This window comes from Urocitellus parryii, chromosome 12, assembly GCF_045843805.1.
Source record: "Urocitellus parryii isolate mUroPar1 chromosome 12, mUroPar1.hap1, whole genome shotgun sequence".
Taxonomy (NCBI): domain Eukaryota; kingdom Metazoa; phylum Chordata; class Mammalia; order Rodentia; family Sciuridae; genus Urocitellus; species Urocitellus parryii.
The window spans coordinates 91,393,151-91,410,202 of record NC_135542.1 but is presented as its reverse complement, the minus strand read 5'-3'; the positions used below and the strand labels follow the sequence as shown (position 1 = coordinate 91,410,202).

The window sequence follows — 17,052 nt, the reverse complement described above, 5'->3', positions numbered from 1 at the left end:
TTCCCACCTCCCTTTGTGCTTGCAGGGATTCTGCAGTTGGTTTTTCTCTCTGCAGCCTCCTCTGTCTCCCCATTATTATTTTTAAAAGATCTACTGCTTCTAATCTGCCTGGTCTGGAATAGCAGACAATCAAGTATGTTTGAAATGTATCTAAAATAAGCCTTAATTAGGCTGGGATTTAAGTTTTGAGGGACTCAGCTGTGAATAAAAAGCATCAACTTTAATGTATCAATTTTAAAACTCCTATTTTTACTCCCCAGAGCTGCTTAACTTCTGCATCTTACTTTATATTTCAATGACCATTATTACCATATAGATAAAGCATAACAACTATTCTACTTTATTGATATATATATTTTTTGGTACTAATGATGGAACCCAGGGGTGCTTAACCACGAGCCACATCCCAGCCCTTTTTACTTTTTATTTTGAGACAGAGTCTTGCTAAGTTGCTTAGGGCCTCACTAAGTTGCTGAGGCTGGCCTTAAACTTGTGATCCTCCTGCCTCAGCCTCCTGTGTTGCTGGAATTACAGGTATGCACCATCACACCTGGCTACAACTAGTCTACCTTAAAAACTTTAAATATCAGCTGTGGGAAGGCTTTTCTTTCTAGCCCCCAAGCCCTTCTTCCTCCATTTAACATGCACTGGCCTTTGTTTTGCCCACAATATCAATTTTTATTCATCCTGTTTGTTTGATTTTGGGGCGAGGTGTACCAGGGATTGAATTTACGGGCATTGGATCACTGAGCTACACTCCCAGCCCTATTTTGTATTTTATTTAGAGACTGGGTCTCACTGAGTTGCTTACTGCCTCACTTTTGCTGAGGCTGGCTTTGAATTAGCAATCCTCCTGCCTCAGCCTCCAGAGCAGCTGGGATTATAGGTATGCGCTACTGTTTTTTTTTTTTTAAAGATGATTTTATCACATTTTAGCATCTCTAAAATGGAATTGGGGGGTCTGGACACCAGGTCAATTTTCTTTCTTCTGTAGCTCATGATAGTTCGTCTTAGAATCAATGATGTCCAGAGTCAATGAAAGGCAGTATTTATATCATTTGAAGGGATTGACAAATTGTTCTTTTTCTCTGACCACCCCAGTCTGGCTGTGCTAGAAAGAAACAGCTCATCCCTCATTTGAAGTTACCCTTTTCTTCTCACAACCTTCTTGTAATGACAACAGGAATAAATAATATTAACCACAGTGAGCAGCTGTGAACACATACTGTGGGCTGATGCTGCTCCAAGCACTGTTTAGATACCTCTTCAACAGTCCTGTGTCAGAAGCCAGCTCTTATCCTCGTGTCACAGATGAGGAAACTGAGGTTCAGGGTTGGCCGTGACAGAACCAGGGCTCTAGGCAGCCTATCTCTGCAAAAAGCCGGGCTGCACTGTAGCTCGTGACTCTGGGAAACAGTGGAAATGTATCCATTGAGATCGGGGACCTTAGTGAGCACACCTTAGCATCAACTAGGGAGCTTCCCTAGATGGACTAAACCCTTGGACTGAATGATCTAACCAACTGTATGTAAACCCTAGCTGTGCCCTTGAGGCCCTTTGTCTTATCACACCCTCCAGGTGTTAGCTCTCGGGTGAAAAGACATCATGAGACTCTGATGCTTTTGGAGTTTAATTCCTTGATTAGAAAATAAGGCTTTGAGACCTTAAACTTTTAATCCTGCCCCCCATACTGGGGGGAAACCCAGAGCCTCACGCTTGCTAGACAAGCACTCTGCCACTGAGTTACATCCACAGTCCCTCCCCGACATTTTTTTAAAAATTTTGCCATGTCTTTTATTTTTAAGACTTTTTATTGGTGCATTATAATTATACATAATAGGGGGATTCATTATGCCACATCCAAACATGCACATAACATAATTTGATCAATCTCATTCTCCAGTACTTTTTCTTTCCCTCTTTTCCTCCCCCTGATCTACTTACTTTACCAATCTCCCTTCTATTATTTTAATTAGCACATTATAATATATATATATAGTCAGGGTTCATTGTGGTATATTCATACTCGGACATAGCATGATTTGGTGGATTTGTTCCTTCTCTAGCCCTTTTTATTCTATTGTGAGACAGAGCCTCACTAAGTTGCCCCGGCGGACCTCAAACGTGCAATCCTCCTGCCTCAGTCTCCCAAGCTGCTGGGATTACAGGTACGCACCACACACCGGGCTTGGGTTGCTTCTAATGTGTGTTTTCTTCTTTTTTTCAGCTCTGGAGTGCACAGAAAATCAAGCAGGTAATCTCATTTTGGATTCTTTTTTTGTCCCCGGTGTTTTCTTGGATCCTGCCGCCCTGTCCCCGGGTTCTAGCAGAAACCCCTCCCTGCCATGGCTATTGCACGCCCACCTTCTCCCCTCCCAGCCTCGCCCCTCCTGTTTGCCACCTCACCCCTTCCTTCCAACCCAGCACCCGGGGGCCTGAGCTTCTCAGCCTGGGGCTCGGGCCAGGGTGGCCTTTCCCTGGGTGCTGTGAGTGCCAGGAAGGACCGGGCTCCATCCACAGATCCTGAGTATGTGCCCGTGAGTAGACACCGTCCTGGACTCCACGGGCTTTATGTCTTCCCCCCACTCAGCTTTAAGGACTGGTCAGGAGGAGGGTGCTGTCGGGGCCCACTCTTTGGTTTTCTCTTGTCCTGAATGGTGGAAAGGACCAACTAGCCAGAGGCAGTACGTAGCCACTGGCATCTGTGTCTCTGAGGGAAGCTGTCCTTCCCCCTCCTTCTCCTAACACCTCTGCTTGCCCCTTCCTCCTGCCCTCTCCCTCTCCCCTCCCCGACTGCCACCCTGTGCTCTATTCCCGGCTCTTGCCAGGCTATTCTGCACCCGGACACCAATGAGAAGATCTTCATGCCTTTTAGAATGTCAGGTAAGCTCCCAGGACCCTCTGGCTCAGCCCAGCCTGAGCTGTGGTCACAGCTGACTATATAGCCACAGCTCCAAGACGGTCCAGATATACCTGCCTGAGGAGGGGACGGAGCCCGTCACACACCTGGTTGTACCTTTGGGTCCATCTTGGCTCAACTGTATGAGAACCTGGCCAGGCTCAGGATCCCCCACGGCACCCGCCTGCCTTTTCCACTGAGTGGCTGGGCTGGAGATGCAGCCCCCATGGGTGCCCCCACTCAATCCTCACTGGGGGCCACCTGCTATGGGCAAGCCCTGGCTTCTCCTGCCTCTGCCTCGGCCCAGGCACCATCCTGTTTTTCCTTCCAAGTCCTGCTCCCTGCTGCCCCCTCTGGGCAGCCATCTGCAAATTAGCTCCTGTTCTCTGATCCTGTGAGTAATGGATGTCCTCTTATTTGCACTACTCTGCCCACGGAGAAGGCTGGACTCCTGTTCAGTGGAGACGAGTGGGCAGAGGGGGAGACAAGATATTGGCCTCCAGGTTGTCCCCACCCAATGGTCACTGGAGGACAGCTCTGTATGTTTGTGTCAGAGGCTTAGACAGCACTTGCCCTACACAGACTAGGGCTGGTGTGGTTGTCCTTTCCATGGTTCTGAGAGGTTCCCAGCCTTGCTCAGCATCATACCACAGAGGGTGACACTCATACTGGGGTATGGACGCCTCCTTGCCCTTTCTCAGTACAATGAGTGTAGCCACCCTGAGCCATAAGGGTGACTACTGGCTGCTGCCTTTGGGGGACCTTATGTGGCTGGAGAAAAAGGCTACAGTTGGATGAATCATTTAGGGTTCCCATCCCCAAAGAGCCTGACCTCATGGAGGTGAGAGATTAAGCAGCCAGTGAACAGAAGGTCATGTGATTCCATTGTGCAAACTGGGGCCATTAGTTTCCAGGGGCCCCTGGTTCTGCCCTGAAGAACTCCAAGGCAGCAAAGGCTCTAAGCACCTTGGAGCTGTGGCTGTAAGTGGCCCCAGTCCCCACACTGGGCCTGGCAGGCTATCATCCCGAGCCTGGCTTCTCCTGTAATTCTGGACCTTCTTGAGTCATATACTCCTCGGAGGCCCTGACCAAACAGGACTCTCCCTAGAGGGATGCAGGAAGGAGGAGGACGATGCTACACATGCAGTTACCTGCACTTGGGATGCAAACGCTGGCTGCACGTGCAACTCAGAGAGTATGTGCCACACGTCAGAGGGCACGAGGCTGCCCGTTGGCATCAGTGGGGCCATAAGCAGTGAGAAGACTCCGTCCAGGGCATGGCCGAGTTCACTCCAGCTCTCCATTGCTCTGCATGGGCGTGCAACTAGGGCACTAGAGATTTAAGCAGCTCTGGCAAAGAGAGGTGCATATTTCAGGTGGGTAGGAAATTCTATTTCCAGAAACAGTCATGATTGTCAGAGAAGGAAAAAAAAGACAAGCCCAGGGAAGAAGGAAAGCATTCTGGGGTCCTTGGAAGGTGGCCAGGCTTGCGTAATGAGTGCGGACAGGGGTCCTTGTGCCTCCTGGAGGAAATCATGGGACACCCCCACCTCTGTGGTGGTCCCAGGCTGGGGTAACCCTGCCTGCAAAAATAGGCTTCTGGGCTTGGGAGGAGAGTGAGAGCTGCCTGACTATAGAGGAACTGAGGGAAGGAGGCGGGACACATTGGCCACGGGGAGGGCTGCATTAGAGGTGCCTCCTGCCTAACTGTCCTGAGCCCCTTGGCTAGCGCCATTGCCAACACCAAGCCTGGAGGTCCTGGGCATCTGGGTTGAGATGGTGGATTATAAGACCTGACGCTTCTCTTCCCCACTCACAGGTTACATTCCTTTCGGGACGCCAATTGTAAGTGCTATTTTCAAAAGATTTTTTTAATGAAATTTTGAATGTATAACTTTACATCATAGTTTGTGAATATTTGACTGAGTTACTGATTTAGCGTAAATTCTTGGAGGGAAACCCTCAGAGAAAATGGTACGGATTTCTCTTTTCTCTCTTGCTGTGCATCCCATGTCAAGCTTGTTTTTGATAAAAGGTGCTCTGACTTCCACCCAGCATGACAGGAAAGGGCCTGCCCCCTGAGTGTTTTTCACCTCCTGAACTATCCGGGAAAGTAGGGAAGTTTTCCAAAAAGACTTGGGAAGGAGATGTACAAAGGTGCCTTCTGCAAGCAAAAGTTTAAAATTAATTCCAAAAGGGTTTTCCATCTTCTTTTTGTTCAGTTTTGGAATCGGGGTTAGAGCTGGTTCATTATTTTCTTTCCTGTGTTAAGTATTCCACATTATGAATATGGATAAACCTCAAAGACAGTTGAATGAAAAAATAGTAGCAGAGTAGTAATGCTCCCTGATGTCATTTAGATCATGCTTAAAAATAAGCAAAGCAATATCATATATAGTTTATGGGTGTATTTTCTGTGTATCTGTAAAAGCATGCATGGGAACAATTAGCAGATTTGAGGTTTGGTTCACCTTGGTGAGAGAGAAGACAATGGAATCCAGCAGAAAAAAGGGGGTGTTTCATTTGTCTTTGTGCTTTGTCTCTTAGAAAAGAAAAAATTTTCATAAAAATTTGACAAATGATAAGACTTGACAGCACAAGGATGCTCATTATATTATCCTCTAGACTTTTCTGTATGCTTGAAATATTTCATTTCATATATGTCTATCTATCTATCTATCTATATTTATGTCTATATATTTTGGTACCAGTGGTTGAACTTAGGGGTGCTTAACCACTGAGCCACATCCCCAGCCCTATTTACTTTGAAACAGGGACGGTCTCCCTGAGTTCCTTAGGACCTTGCTAAGTTGCTGAGGCTGATTTTGAACTTGCCATCCTCCTGCCTCACTGAGGGTTACAGGTGCACACCACCACCGCCCAGCTCATACATATATATTTTTAATTGAAAAAAAACTGATGTCTGTTTTCATCAGATTACATTTTTAATTAAAAAATTTAGAATATATATTTAGGAAGTTCAGTGTGATAATTTGAAATAGGTATATAGCCTATAATGATTAAGTCAAGGTGACTGGCATTTCCTTCTCCTTAAAAGTGATCATTTCTTTGTGTTAGGAATCTTCCAACTCCTCTCTTCTGGTTCTTTATAAAATAAATGATGAAATGCTATGGGCTATAGTCTCCCTACTGTGCTGTAGAACACTAGAACTTATTTCTCCTATCTAACTTTATGCATATGTCGTTAATTTTATATGTAAATATGTCAACAGAAGTTATTTTTCAAATATCTATCCTTATGTAGTTTTTCTGAAACTATTACATTTTTCTGAAATATTCTGAGAAAGGATTGTAAAGTTCCTACTGTGTATGTGTGTGCGTGTATTTCTTTCTTTTTTTTTTTTGCATTTCTTGCAGTTGTTATATGTATTTTTTAGTGCAGTGGTGCTTGGTATATTCATGATGGTTGTATTTTCTTTATATTCTTTTGTCTGTCACACATATGTGAAATATTTCTATTTTATTGAATATTCTTGCCTTGAATTCTGTTTTATCTCACTAATATTTCTATTTCTATTTTATTTAGTCTATTTGTCTTGTACGTCATTGCCAGTACCTTTATGTCAGAGTCATTTACTTTGTGCCGTTTTGCATTATAGGTTTGTTTTATTTGAAATCTAGCCAAATTTTGCTTTATTTTATTTTATTATTTTTTTGTAATTTTATGGCATACGGGGGACTGAACCCAGAGATGCTCTGCCACTGAGCCACATCCACAGCCTTTTTAGCTTTATTTTGAGACAGGGTCTCACTAAGTTGCTTTGGACCTTGTGAAGTTGCTGAGGCTAGTTTTGAACTTGGGATCCTCCTGCCTCAGCCTCCTGAGTCGCTAGGATTGTAGGCATGTGCCACATCCTGTGAATTTTACTTTTTTTTTTTTAACCCAATTTGAGAAACATTATCGTCAGTTTTAGTCATATGGGGATCCCATTCATGTTTATTCTGCCACTGGTTATTGTGACCATGTTATCCTAGTCAACAATTTTTTTTTTGCTGGTTTGTTCATTAAAGTTATTTATTATTTCCATTTCTATTTTGATTTGTACTAGAGTGATAGTTTTTATTGTTCCTTTAAGTTTCTTAAGTAGCTTGGAAGAGGAACATCCTAATTTTTCCTAGTCATCATTCATCTGTATTATTTTATAGTTCAGAGAGATTGTATTATATTTATATGTGTGTGTGTGTATCAAGAATCAAATAATGAATGTGATTTCCCAACACTACCTATATAGCAAGAGACTTTTACATATAATTTTACTCTAGTTTTTAACTTACCGTTTCCCTTCTAGGCACCCTCCAAATTTTTGGAAATAATCTGGAATTTCATTTTATGAAGTCCTTATTAACAGCTGTGTTAAATGTCACATTATTTAAGCTTTGTGTGTTTTGTGTTTGGCTAGAAGCTTCTTTGACTAACATTCAAAGTAAGTGGACAATCCAGCCTTTGCGTTCTTATGAACTTGGAAATGTCGTTTTCCCCCCTTTCATGCATGAACAATAGTTGGCCTTAATCTCTTTTCCTCTATAAGTGAACTACCCCTCCTCTTTCCCCTGGAATCGTTTGATTATTTTTTTTTTCTTATCTTTGGAGTTCAGAAATAACTCTGGGATTTAAAAAATCTTCTCTGTATATTTTATAAAATTATACAAGTAATACATGAATATGTTCTTTGGGATTCAAAAATACCACCAAGAATTTTTTTTTATAAAGAATATTTTAAAAGTTGTACAAGTGGTGTATGAATGTCGTCTTAGCTCAGAATTCAAACAACACAGATGTGTCTCAACCCCAAATCTGTGGCTGGAAGTGACCTCTGATAGGAGTTTGGTGTGAACTTTCAGGCTTTTTTGTAGGCATATGTGTACTTATAAGCCAATATATATATAATATATATACATACATACATACATACATACATGTAATTTTTTTTTAGTAGCTGCCTCAAAAAAAAAATGGGGCTCAGGGTGTAGCTCAGTGATAGAGCTCACAATTATCATGGTAAGAACCTAGACCCTAGGTTCTATCTCCAGCAATAAAATAAAATGTTTTTTTTTTTTTAATTTTGTTTTGCAGTTTTTTTAACTAAAAAAAAAAAACTAATGTATTCACCTGCAATTACCTTGCAATTACCTTACTAAGCAGTTACATATAAATAGGCTCCATTCATTTGTTTCTTCTGTTCTGTGGGATTCTATTTCCTAGTTTTAAGGTGTTTCTCATTATTTGCCATTAAAAACACTGATGTTGTGGCAAATCTTCCTACAGCTCTTTTCTCACAAGAATAAGGATTTCTCCAAAGCACATTCCAGAAAGTGAATTTGCTGCCTTAAAGACCATGCACATTTATAGTCTTAATGGATAGTCCTGAATTTCCCTTCAAAGAAGAGATAGTTCCCCACATCTCTGTTACATTCCTATTCATTTTTTTTTTAATTTGCCAGGTGGCTTTTCATTATGGTTTTAATTTTTATTTCCCTGAACACCAAAAAGAGTGTGCTTTTTTTTTTTTTCATTTACTATTAGCCACTTCTTCTGTGAATTACCTGTTCATACCCTTTCCATTCTTCCATGGGCTATACTTTTCTAATTTATTTGTAGTAGATCTTTTTCTATTTTGGATATTAATCCTTTGAATTATGTAAATTGCAAATCTCTTCTCCAGCTGCTTTTCTTTTCTCCCTGGTGTCTTTGTTATAGAAAAGTTTGAAATGTCAGTGTTTTTAAAATATCATGGTCTTCCCTTTGATTAATTTCAAGTTTATCCCCCTCATCTCCATCCTTTTGTTAAAATAACTAGATTCGTGGCTGGGGCTGTAGCTCAGTGACAGAGCACCTGTCTAGCATGTGTAAGGCACTGGGTTCAATCCTCAGCACCACCTAAAAATAAACAAATAAAATAAAGGCATTCTGTCCATCTACAATTTAAAAAATAATAAAAAAATATAACTTGATCCGTGCCAGTTGTGTTTGGGAATCAGCTCTTGGCCCTCTTTATCAATTTTTCTATTTTATTTTCTAATTTATTCATATTTGCTTTTGTTTTATGTCTTCTTTGTCTATGGTTGGTTTTCTTAACTTTGGAATGCTTAGTTACTTATTCTCATTTTTTCCTTCTAATGAAAGTGTTTAGCATTATGAATTTGCCTCTGTCTATATCTACTACTTGGCTTTATCTAATAGGTGTTCATATATATGGTGATGATCCTGTGTTGTTATTTTCTAAGCAAGTTGAAATTATGATTTTGAGTCAATTAATCAAAAGAATACATTTTTAAATTCTGATTGGTGGGTTTCAAAAAAATCTATTCTTTGGGGCTAAAATTGTAGCTCAGCGGTAGAGCGCTGGCCTAGCGCTGGCAGGACCCGGATTCGATCCTCAGCACCACATAAAAATAAAGGCATTGTGTTGTGTTCATCTACACCTAAAAAAAAATAAATAAATAAAAATCTATTCTTTTAAGTAATTTTATGGCTTATCTTATTTTCAGAGAGTGTGACCTCCATAATTCTGCCATTTGGGGTTTATTGTGGTTTTCTCTGTAGCAGGTGATTATATTAATTAGAAGTAGGATCATCTTCATATAACAAAAAATCCGAAGTAATAGTATTAGTTTAAGTAGTTTATTTCTCTCACATGTCTAAGAACTTTAAAGGTAGGTAGAACCCCATGATATCATCATGAATGCAGTCTTCCATGTTTCTGCATCACCCATTTTCAACTCAGGCTTCTATTGTTAAAAGTCATCTCGCAGACCAATATAGCTGCTGGAGTTCCAGCTGCAAGATTCACATTGCACGGAGGATAAGGAAGAGAAGTAAAAGGATGTATCTCCTTACTGAGTCAGTTCTCTTTAAGGAATCTTCTTGGAAGTCCCACACAACAGTTCTGCTTATACTTCATGTGGGATTTAGCTGGTATATAGTTGACCCCCCAAATTTATATTTTATTAGTAAGAAAGAAGGAAATAATGGTTCATAGGTAGGCAAAAAGAGACTGCCATAATAATCCTTATAAATACTCCATCCACATTTAAAAACAAAAGATGTATCATTTGGCCCAATCACTTCTTTGCCCAACCAAAGACCTGGGTGTTTGAAAGGACAAAGGTGAATATGATCTCATTTCCCCTCAGAGGCCCAGTGGACTCTTGGTCAATGGCTGCCATCAACCGGGATGAGCCCGCCACACCCAGAGATGCAGCTCTGTCTATTCCCAAGGCATCGCTGAGGTTTCCCCCTTCTTCTCCCACTCCCTCCTCAGCCTGCGCATCACTGCGGCCCCTGGCAGCCCTGCCAGCCCCAGGAGCTCGGTGCTGATCCACTGCGATGCCACTCAGGATTGTGTGCTGCGCCCGTCCTGGGAGGACCAACCCTCTCTGTGAACAGAGGTGCCCCGTGCAAGGACAGTGCTGACCCCCGAAATCCCATGGGGTTTTCTGATTGAGGCAGAGTAGGTCACTGGACCTGGAGTGGCTCCCCGCAGGCCCCTGGCAGCTAGAACCCCAACCCCGAGCTCAGCTACCCGCTTCCCGGCCCCAAGTAGCCACCTAATGGGAATCAGGACAGTGGACCAGAGGCAGGCCCCGCGTGGCCTCAGCCTGTCGCCTTACATCGTGGCACTTGGACTTGCATAAGCCGCACGAGGACCCATTGTGCCACTCCTAATCCTGCCCTCTGCCACTCCACCGGAGGCCTGGCACCACCCGTCTCCTCAGCTCCTCTAAGGCCCTGCTGTCCCCTGACAGCGCGAACCCCGCGGCAAAGCCTCGTCGTTAGGGCAGCGAAAGTTCCAGTCCACACCTTCGGGAAGCCCCTGGTCGGAGAGAGTGGGTAAGAAATACACGCATGCAGAAGCCACTGAAAATGCTCACCAAAATAGAATCGGCGGTGCCAGCAAACGTGCTAGGAACCGGGCCCCTGAGTGAGGAAGGGAAGGGGTGAGCGCGCCTGGCAGGTGCCTCCACCGAGAAGCTTCTGGAAGCCACAGCCAAGCCCTCTTCTGCCCAGGCCAACATCCAGGACTTGACCCCCGATGCTGCTCCCCGTTGCCTGAGAGCCACCCCCACCCCCACCAGAGCGCGGGAGAAATGAGCTGGTTTCCTCCCAGGGGCTGCTGCCAGTTTAGTCAGCAGATTTCACAGATCCACTGGCACCGTGTAGTGTCTTATTTTAAGCTTAACATTTAAAGATGGGAACTTTTCCCCCCTTTGGTGTGTGGCAGAAGATCCCAATTTATACATAAGCTCGGCGGCTAAGCCCGTGCACCCAGGCTGACCCGAGGCCCCCGTGGTCTATGGCACCCCTTTGGGGGGATCCTCCCAGAAGAGACCCCATCAACGTGGCGGCTTCTTTGTAACCGGTGTCTCTGTTCCTGGGATGGCACCAAGAGGTGCGTTGCGCTGTTCTTTCCATGCATGTGGGACTGGGGAGGGCAAGGCCACCTTGGCCCAGGGGTTCAGCCCTTGTCCTGCTTCATCCTCTCCCCAGCTGCTGCCTGTACTCTGCACCCTTGGCCACCGTGGTGCCTCAGATGCCAAGGGCCTGAGGCTCTTCCACGGAGCATCTGTGCCTCCCTCCCCAACTGCTGTCTTCCCCGTCACATCTGGAACTCTCAAAAGGCTCAGATCCAGCCCGGAAGCTGAGGAGGGTGGACCAAGAGCACCTCATCAGGGAGTCTGGTGGCCTCGGGAGAAATCCAAATGAGATTCTGTCCTTCCTGGGATATTAAGAGCTTACACTCTGTGCTCTGAGTCCCTTCCCTGTGACACTACAGATGATCCTGTGAACACAGGAACCCTCAGTGTCCGAAGGTGTCGCTGGGTGTCCTTCCATGTTCAGGAGGTGGGGGCAAGTTGGGGTGGGCCATCAAGGACTCACTTTATGTGAGGACGTGGCCACATCCCAGAGCCATTCTGACATTTCCCAATCCTTCTCGTTCCAGATTGCTATTTCACACATTCTAACCACAATCCCAGTTTCCTCCCTGTTTGTCCTCAGTGTGACCGAACACCAGCCATTTTGTCCTAGTTCATACCACGCAAGAGTCCTTGGTCCAGTTAAGCTAGAATCGACCAGTCAGGGAGAGACACTCATCTGACAAATGACACTCACCTGACAGATGATCAGAAGCTGATATTTCTTTCACTATCTGGCCTCTTTTAAATAGCCAAACCCCGAATGCATGGGGCATTACTTTTCAGATCATTAGCCATATAAATCAGAAGATGGAGACAAAGCAGAAGGAAAAAAAATAAAAAAGAACCTGGCAATTTGTTGGGTACCGGGGCTCGTGGCCCACACATAAGAGAGGAACGTTGGGGAATTGAGTGAGGTGGGAGAAGGGGGGCCATGTCAAAGCACTGTTCCTCTAGCAGTGTGAACTTCAGGTCTGTGGTGTCAATGTCCTGTGGTCACACCCCTCTGAAGCTCTTGAGGAAGACAGAAAAGGACTGAGGCGTACTCAGGGAGCCTGTGAGGGGATCTCACCTCATCTTGGGTGGGTGGGTGAGTTCCTGGATGGATTAGTCAAATGGGGATTGGTGGAGGGGAGAGGGACGGTTATTACTGCCATTTTCACGGTGAGCAAGATCGTTCTGTCCCCGCCGTCTTCCCCTGGTGTGAGTTTTACTACCCAATTGTTTTCACGCACATCCTATTTCCTCTCCAGATTTTCCACACTTTAAAAATCTTTCTATTACTTGAGTCAGTTTCCGGGGGCGGGGGGGTGGCCAAGAGGGTAGGGGGCTGCTCGGTTCTCTCTGAGACCAGCTGTCTTGGTGCACAGAGTGCTGACTAGTGGCCTTGCTGCCCCTCTCCTTGTCTTTAGCTGCTCATGTCCCACTCCTGACCAAACAGATGGCCGCTCTCCCAGACTGAGGCCTCATCTGTCTGCTGTGGTTCAAACGCTCAGAAGGAGGAGACCTGCAAGGAAGCTGTGGTTTTCTTGTGGGTTCCTTTCTACATGGGACCATTAGTCCCCTTCCTTACTTTGTCCTGAGACTAGGGTCTAGCACATGCTGGCCCAGGACAGCCCCAGAGGTGAGCTGACGGCCCCTGGTGGGTGGGGTGATAAGCAAGGACACTTAGGAACCAACACCACTGGTGAGACAATTCAAGGTATATTCATCATAGTACAAAATTTGGGACCATGGACAGCAGATTCACTCTGTATGCGGTACCCCTCTGTCAGCAGTTGCTGCCATGGCACTGTGTAACAAGCACCCGAGCACTGCAGGAATGTCTGTAAGCATTACAGGGGACCTGCAGTTGGCCAGGGTCAGCTGGCTCTGTCCCGTGGGCGGCTCTGTCCCATGGGTCAGCTGGAATCAGCAGACCTGGCTAGCCTCTTCTCTGTCTGCCCTAGCCTCCCCAGACCAGAAGACCAGCCAGGGACATCTCCTAGTGCAGTGTTGGGTGCACAGGAGGACATCAGAACTGGCACACTGCACCTTCCTCCCACATCCCCCTGGCCAAGCAGGTCAGATGGCCAAGCAGAGCCACCAGCGTGGAATACAGTCCTCCCCCTAGGATGCTGTGGTGAGAGCTAAGATGCAGGGAGTGGGGAGGGATCAGCACCAACTTCACTAAACCACCTCCCCAAAAGCAAATGGAGTTAGTGTTCTCCCACCCTGGAGTGTGGGTCCTGTCCTGGGCCATGTGCTTTGGGGGACATCATCCCTGATTGTACCTTGAGGAGCTCCCTATCCTTTGAGGGCTTAGACTAGTGTTCAAAGGTGATGTTCAACTGTGTAATGCAAGTTGTGGGATTCAGAGAAAGAAGGGACCATCAGAAGCTGGGAAAGAACTAGAGGCGGGAGGGGAATGACACTAATAGCTGGCCTGCAGGAGCTGTGCACCAGACCCTGAGCCACATTCTTCCCATGCTGTCCTTCCTCTCCTGACCACCCAGAGAGGTGCCAGGGGGGCCCCACATTTAACAGATGAAGAAACAGAGGCACAAAAAGAGCTCAAGTCACCTACATGTGGTCAATATTAGCATTAGCATCAGATGATCAGAAGCTGAATGTTAACTACTAGGGTCCTCAGCTGTGGATGCACCCGAGGGGAAGGGGACAGCAAGAATACAGACAGATGTGCAGAGAAGACAGCCACCAGGGGACTGGAGCAGCAGAGGGGACTCCAGCCATGGTATGAACTATAAATGGGAGCAAAGATAGGATGTGCGATTTGGCCAAGGTCCTGCAGCAAGATAGGGTGGAGGCTGGGTAGCAATCCTAGCTGCTGGCTCCTGTTTCGCTCTCCTTCCACTTTCCTTGGTACCGGCGCATTCTGGGCTCTCTCCACAGTCTGCGCGGCCACGCCTGCAGCGTTTCCCTCTTGGAAGAGGTGCGATCCACTGGCATTGGAGCCGGGTGGACTGGCTCCCTCTCTCTATCCATCTCTTTCTTCCTTTCCCCTGCCATGTTCTGGAAAGGGCAGCGGGAGGGAATGTGGGCAGGTTGCACCAGAGATATACATCTGAGAGCTGAAGGGAACATTTATTTTTAATGTAGACTTAAAAAGAAAAAAGGAAGTTATAAAATATCTGCTCTTGCTCCTGGGATTGTGCAGATGGTGCTGCGTTTTGCCTAATAGGGAATGGAGCTGGCGTTGAACGCTGCTGGTCCCCCCGCCTGGCTGTAAGGACCCGGAGGGCAGGAACCCTGCTCCCCTGCCTTGGCCTCAAATGGCTCCCAGGGTCCATTTGGCCAACATGGTTTGGTGTTCTCTGCCTTATCTTCTCCAGCTGCCTCCTGCTGTACCCTCCTTCTCAAACCAGTCTCTGGGCTGTCCCTGCTCCTGTCTCTCTCTCTCTCTCTGTCACACACACACACCCATTCACTCATACCTCATCTCAGTTCTACCTCTTCCTTGATCACATAGCCAGGACACACTGACCCAAACTCCTGTGTGGGCATTAGCTTTGTGCACACCCCACATACTTCCAACCAGGCTGCCATTTTCCTGCCTAGATGCTACAAAGGCCATTCTTGTACACTGCCATGTTTGGTCCCTGTGTTTGTGGTGATCAGGGACCCTCTATTTCTCTGCTCCAGCTTTCCCCACTGGGAGCAGCCTGGAACGTGACACAAAGACAGTTCTTTGTAGCTGGGCTGGAGAGGTGACTGAATCCCTTCTCCCTTTGTGCTCTGGGGGATAAGCTGGAGAAGGAGCACCCTAAAACTAGAGAGTCATAGTGGCCAAACCACAGTTCCAGAGATCCGACTCTTTCTCTGGTTTGCTGTAAAGACTTGGGCAGATCACTGAATTTCTCCAAGCCTCAGTTTTCCCATTTGCAAAATATGGGAGATAATCTATTTGGGTTGCTCCCCAGAGTTACTATGAGGATTATGGTAAGTGGTATCCAGGGAAATTCTCGACAAAAATTAATCCATCTCTAAGACAGCATGAGGAGATTTAACAGAGCTGCCAGCAAGGCCACCAGGCCCTGTTAGGACAGGAGTGGGGGCTGTTCAACAAGGTAGAATGCTCATTTGTCAACATGTGTGTGTGTGTGTGTGTGTGTGTGTGTGTGTCTGCCTGCCTGCCTGTGTGTTATATAGCCTATGTACTAATTTAGTTTGGGGCTCTGGGTTGTTCTGGACAAGACTTTCTTTCACTTTTAAATATGCATGCCACGTGATTAAACAAGATGAAAAAGATACAAGGAAAGTTAGGGAGGGAAAGATAAGAGGAAGCCAGGGATGACCTCTGGGCTCAGAACTTGCAGCGTGAGTTTACCCTTGGCAGATGTGGTCACAGAGACCCTCCCTCAAATTCTTGACCATCAGTAAAAAGAAAGATGCAGTAAAATGGCCAAGGTCAGCAAGACACATGCAAACCAGTTGCTCAGAAGTATAATTTCTGACTCTTAAGGACAGAATTTCTCTCAGGGTAATTCATAAAGGGGTCCTTGTGACGTAACTAGGGGTGTTCTGGATCATTGTTGGGTAAGTGCAGTGTGTTCCATGAGGCTGAATCTTATGACGTTCCCCGTGGCCTCAGCACAGGTCCGGGGTGCAGTGAGGAACCCCAGGGGAGAAGAGCATGTCGTCCATAACACATCATGTTGTATAGACTACAGATCGAAGGGGAATAAATCATAAGCTGCGCTCTAAATGGTGGGCAGTGTGGATTTCCCCAGGCTTTTGGAGGCAGTTAGACATGTACGTGTGTGCATCTATCTGCACACTCGTCTCCACCCCACCAGGCTCTGTTCCCTCTCTGTGTTCTGGCTTCCTACTGAGACCTGGCCAGGAGGAGGCCTGGGTCCCTTGGGAGACTCCTCAGCCTACAGGATCCCATCCCAAACATTAGGGCTATCTCAGTTGACATCATACCTACCACTTGGAACATGAGGGTAGAATTTTAAATGGAGGTAGACCCTTTATCCTGCACTTTATAGGTAGAAACTCAAACCCCAAAGGGAACTGTCATCTGTCATCTATTAGAGACCACAGGGATGGACCTGAGCCTGGAACTTAAGGTCCCCTGATTTTCAATCCAGGTTCCTAAGTTGCCTCTGAAATGAAGATTCAAATACAGGTCTTATTCTGCGAGAAAAATCTCATAACTCCTCATTGGAGCTATGTAATGGCTTTACATTATATAATTTTATTCAAACTGATATGGGCCAATAAATATAAATGTGTGTGTGTTCGCTGTTTTAAAACATTTTAATGTTTAAAACATGATTTACTAATGCTGCTGAGGATGTCTAGAATTTGATTTACTGCATAGTATTGAATGTTTATACTTGTTCCTTACAGAAATTCTTGCCAAAGAGCCATTTTATCTACAGGAATAATAAATAAGTCAATATGTGGATGGTTGTGCATATTTCTCCCATATGCAGCAATACTTGGTAAATGTTATTTTGCACACAAACACTCAAAAGGTAATATTAAAGATTACATGTGGATCCTGAAGTCCAAGGCATGGCCAATGTCAAATCAGACAGTTAATCTTGACATAAATCAAAAGAAGCAGCCAGTGAGTCTAGGTCTGAGCTGCTATCTGGGCTTGGGTATAATGGATCCACACCTATGTAAACCTGGTAAACATGCTTAGCCTTGTGTATGTGTTATTCATTCATTCATTCCATCATTCATTCACTCAACAACCATTTGCT

At 45.5% G+C, this 17,052-nt stretch overlaps 1 protein-coding gene across 4 annotated transcripts in view; it reads left to right on the top strand.

Annotated features, from left to right (window-relative positions):
- The window catches only part of Sfxn5 (sideroflexin 5), a 112,372-nt gene that overhangs the window by 36,342 nt on the left and 58,978 nt on the right, over positions 1-17,052 (top strand). For all 4 annotated transcript variants that reach the window (XM_026411740.2, XM_077792018.1, XM_026411742.2 and 1 more), the window contains exons 4-6: positions 2,228-2,254; positions 2,829-2,883; positions 4,719-4,744. In XM_026411740.2, the coding sequence (XP_026267525.1) occupies positions 2,228-2,254; positions 2,829-2,883; positions 4,719-4,744 (108 nt within the window). The remainder of the gene's footprint in view (positions 1-2,227; positions 2,255-2,828; positions 2,884-4,718; positions 4,745-17,052) is intronic.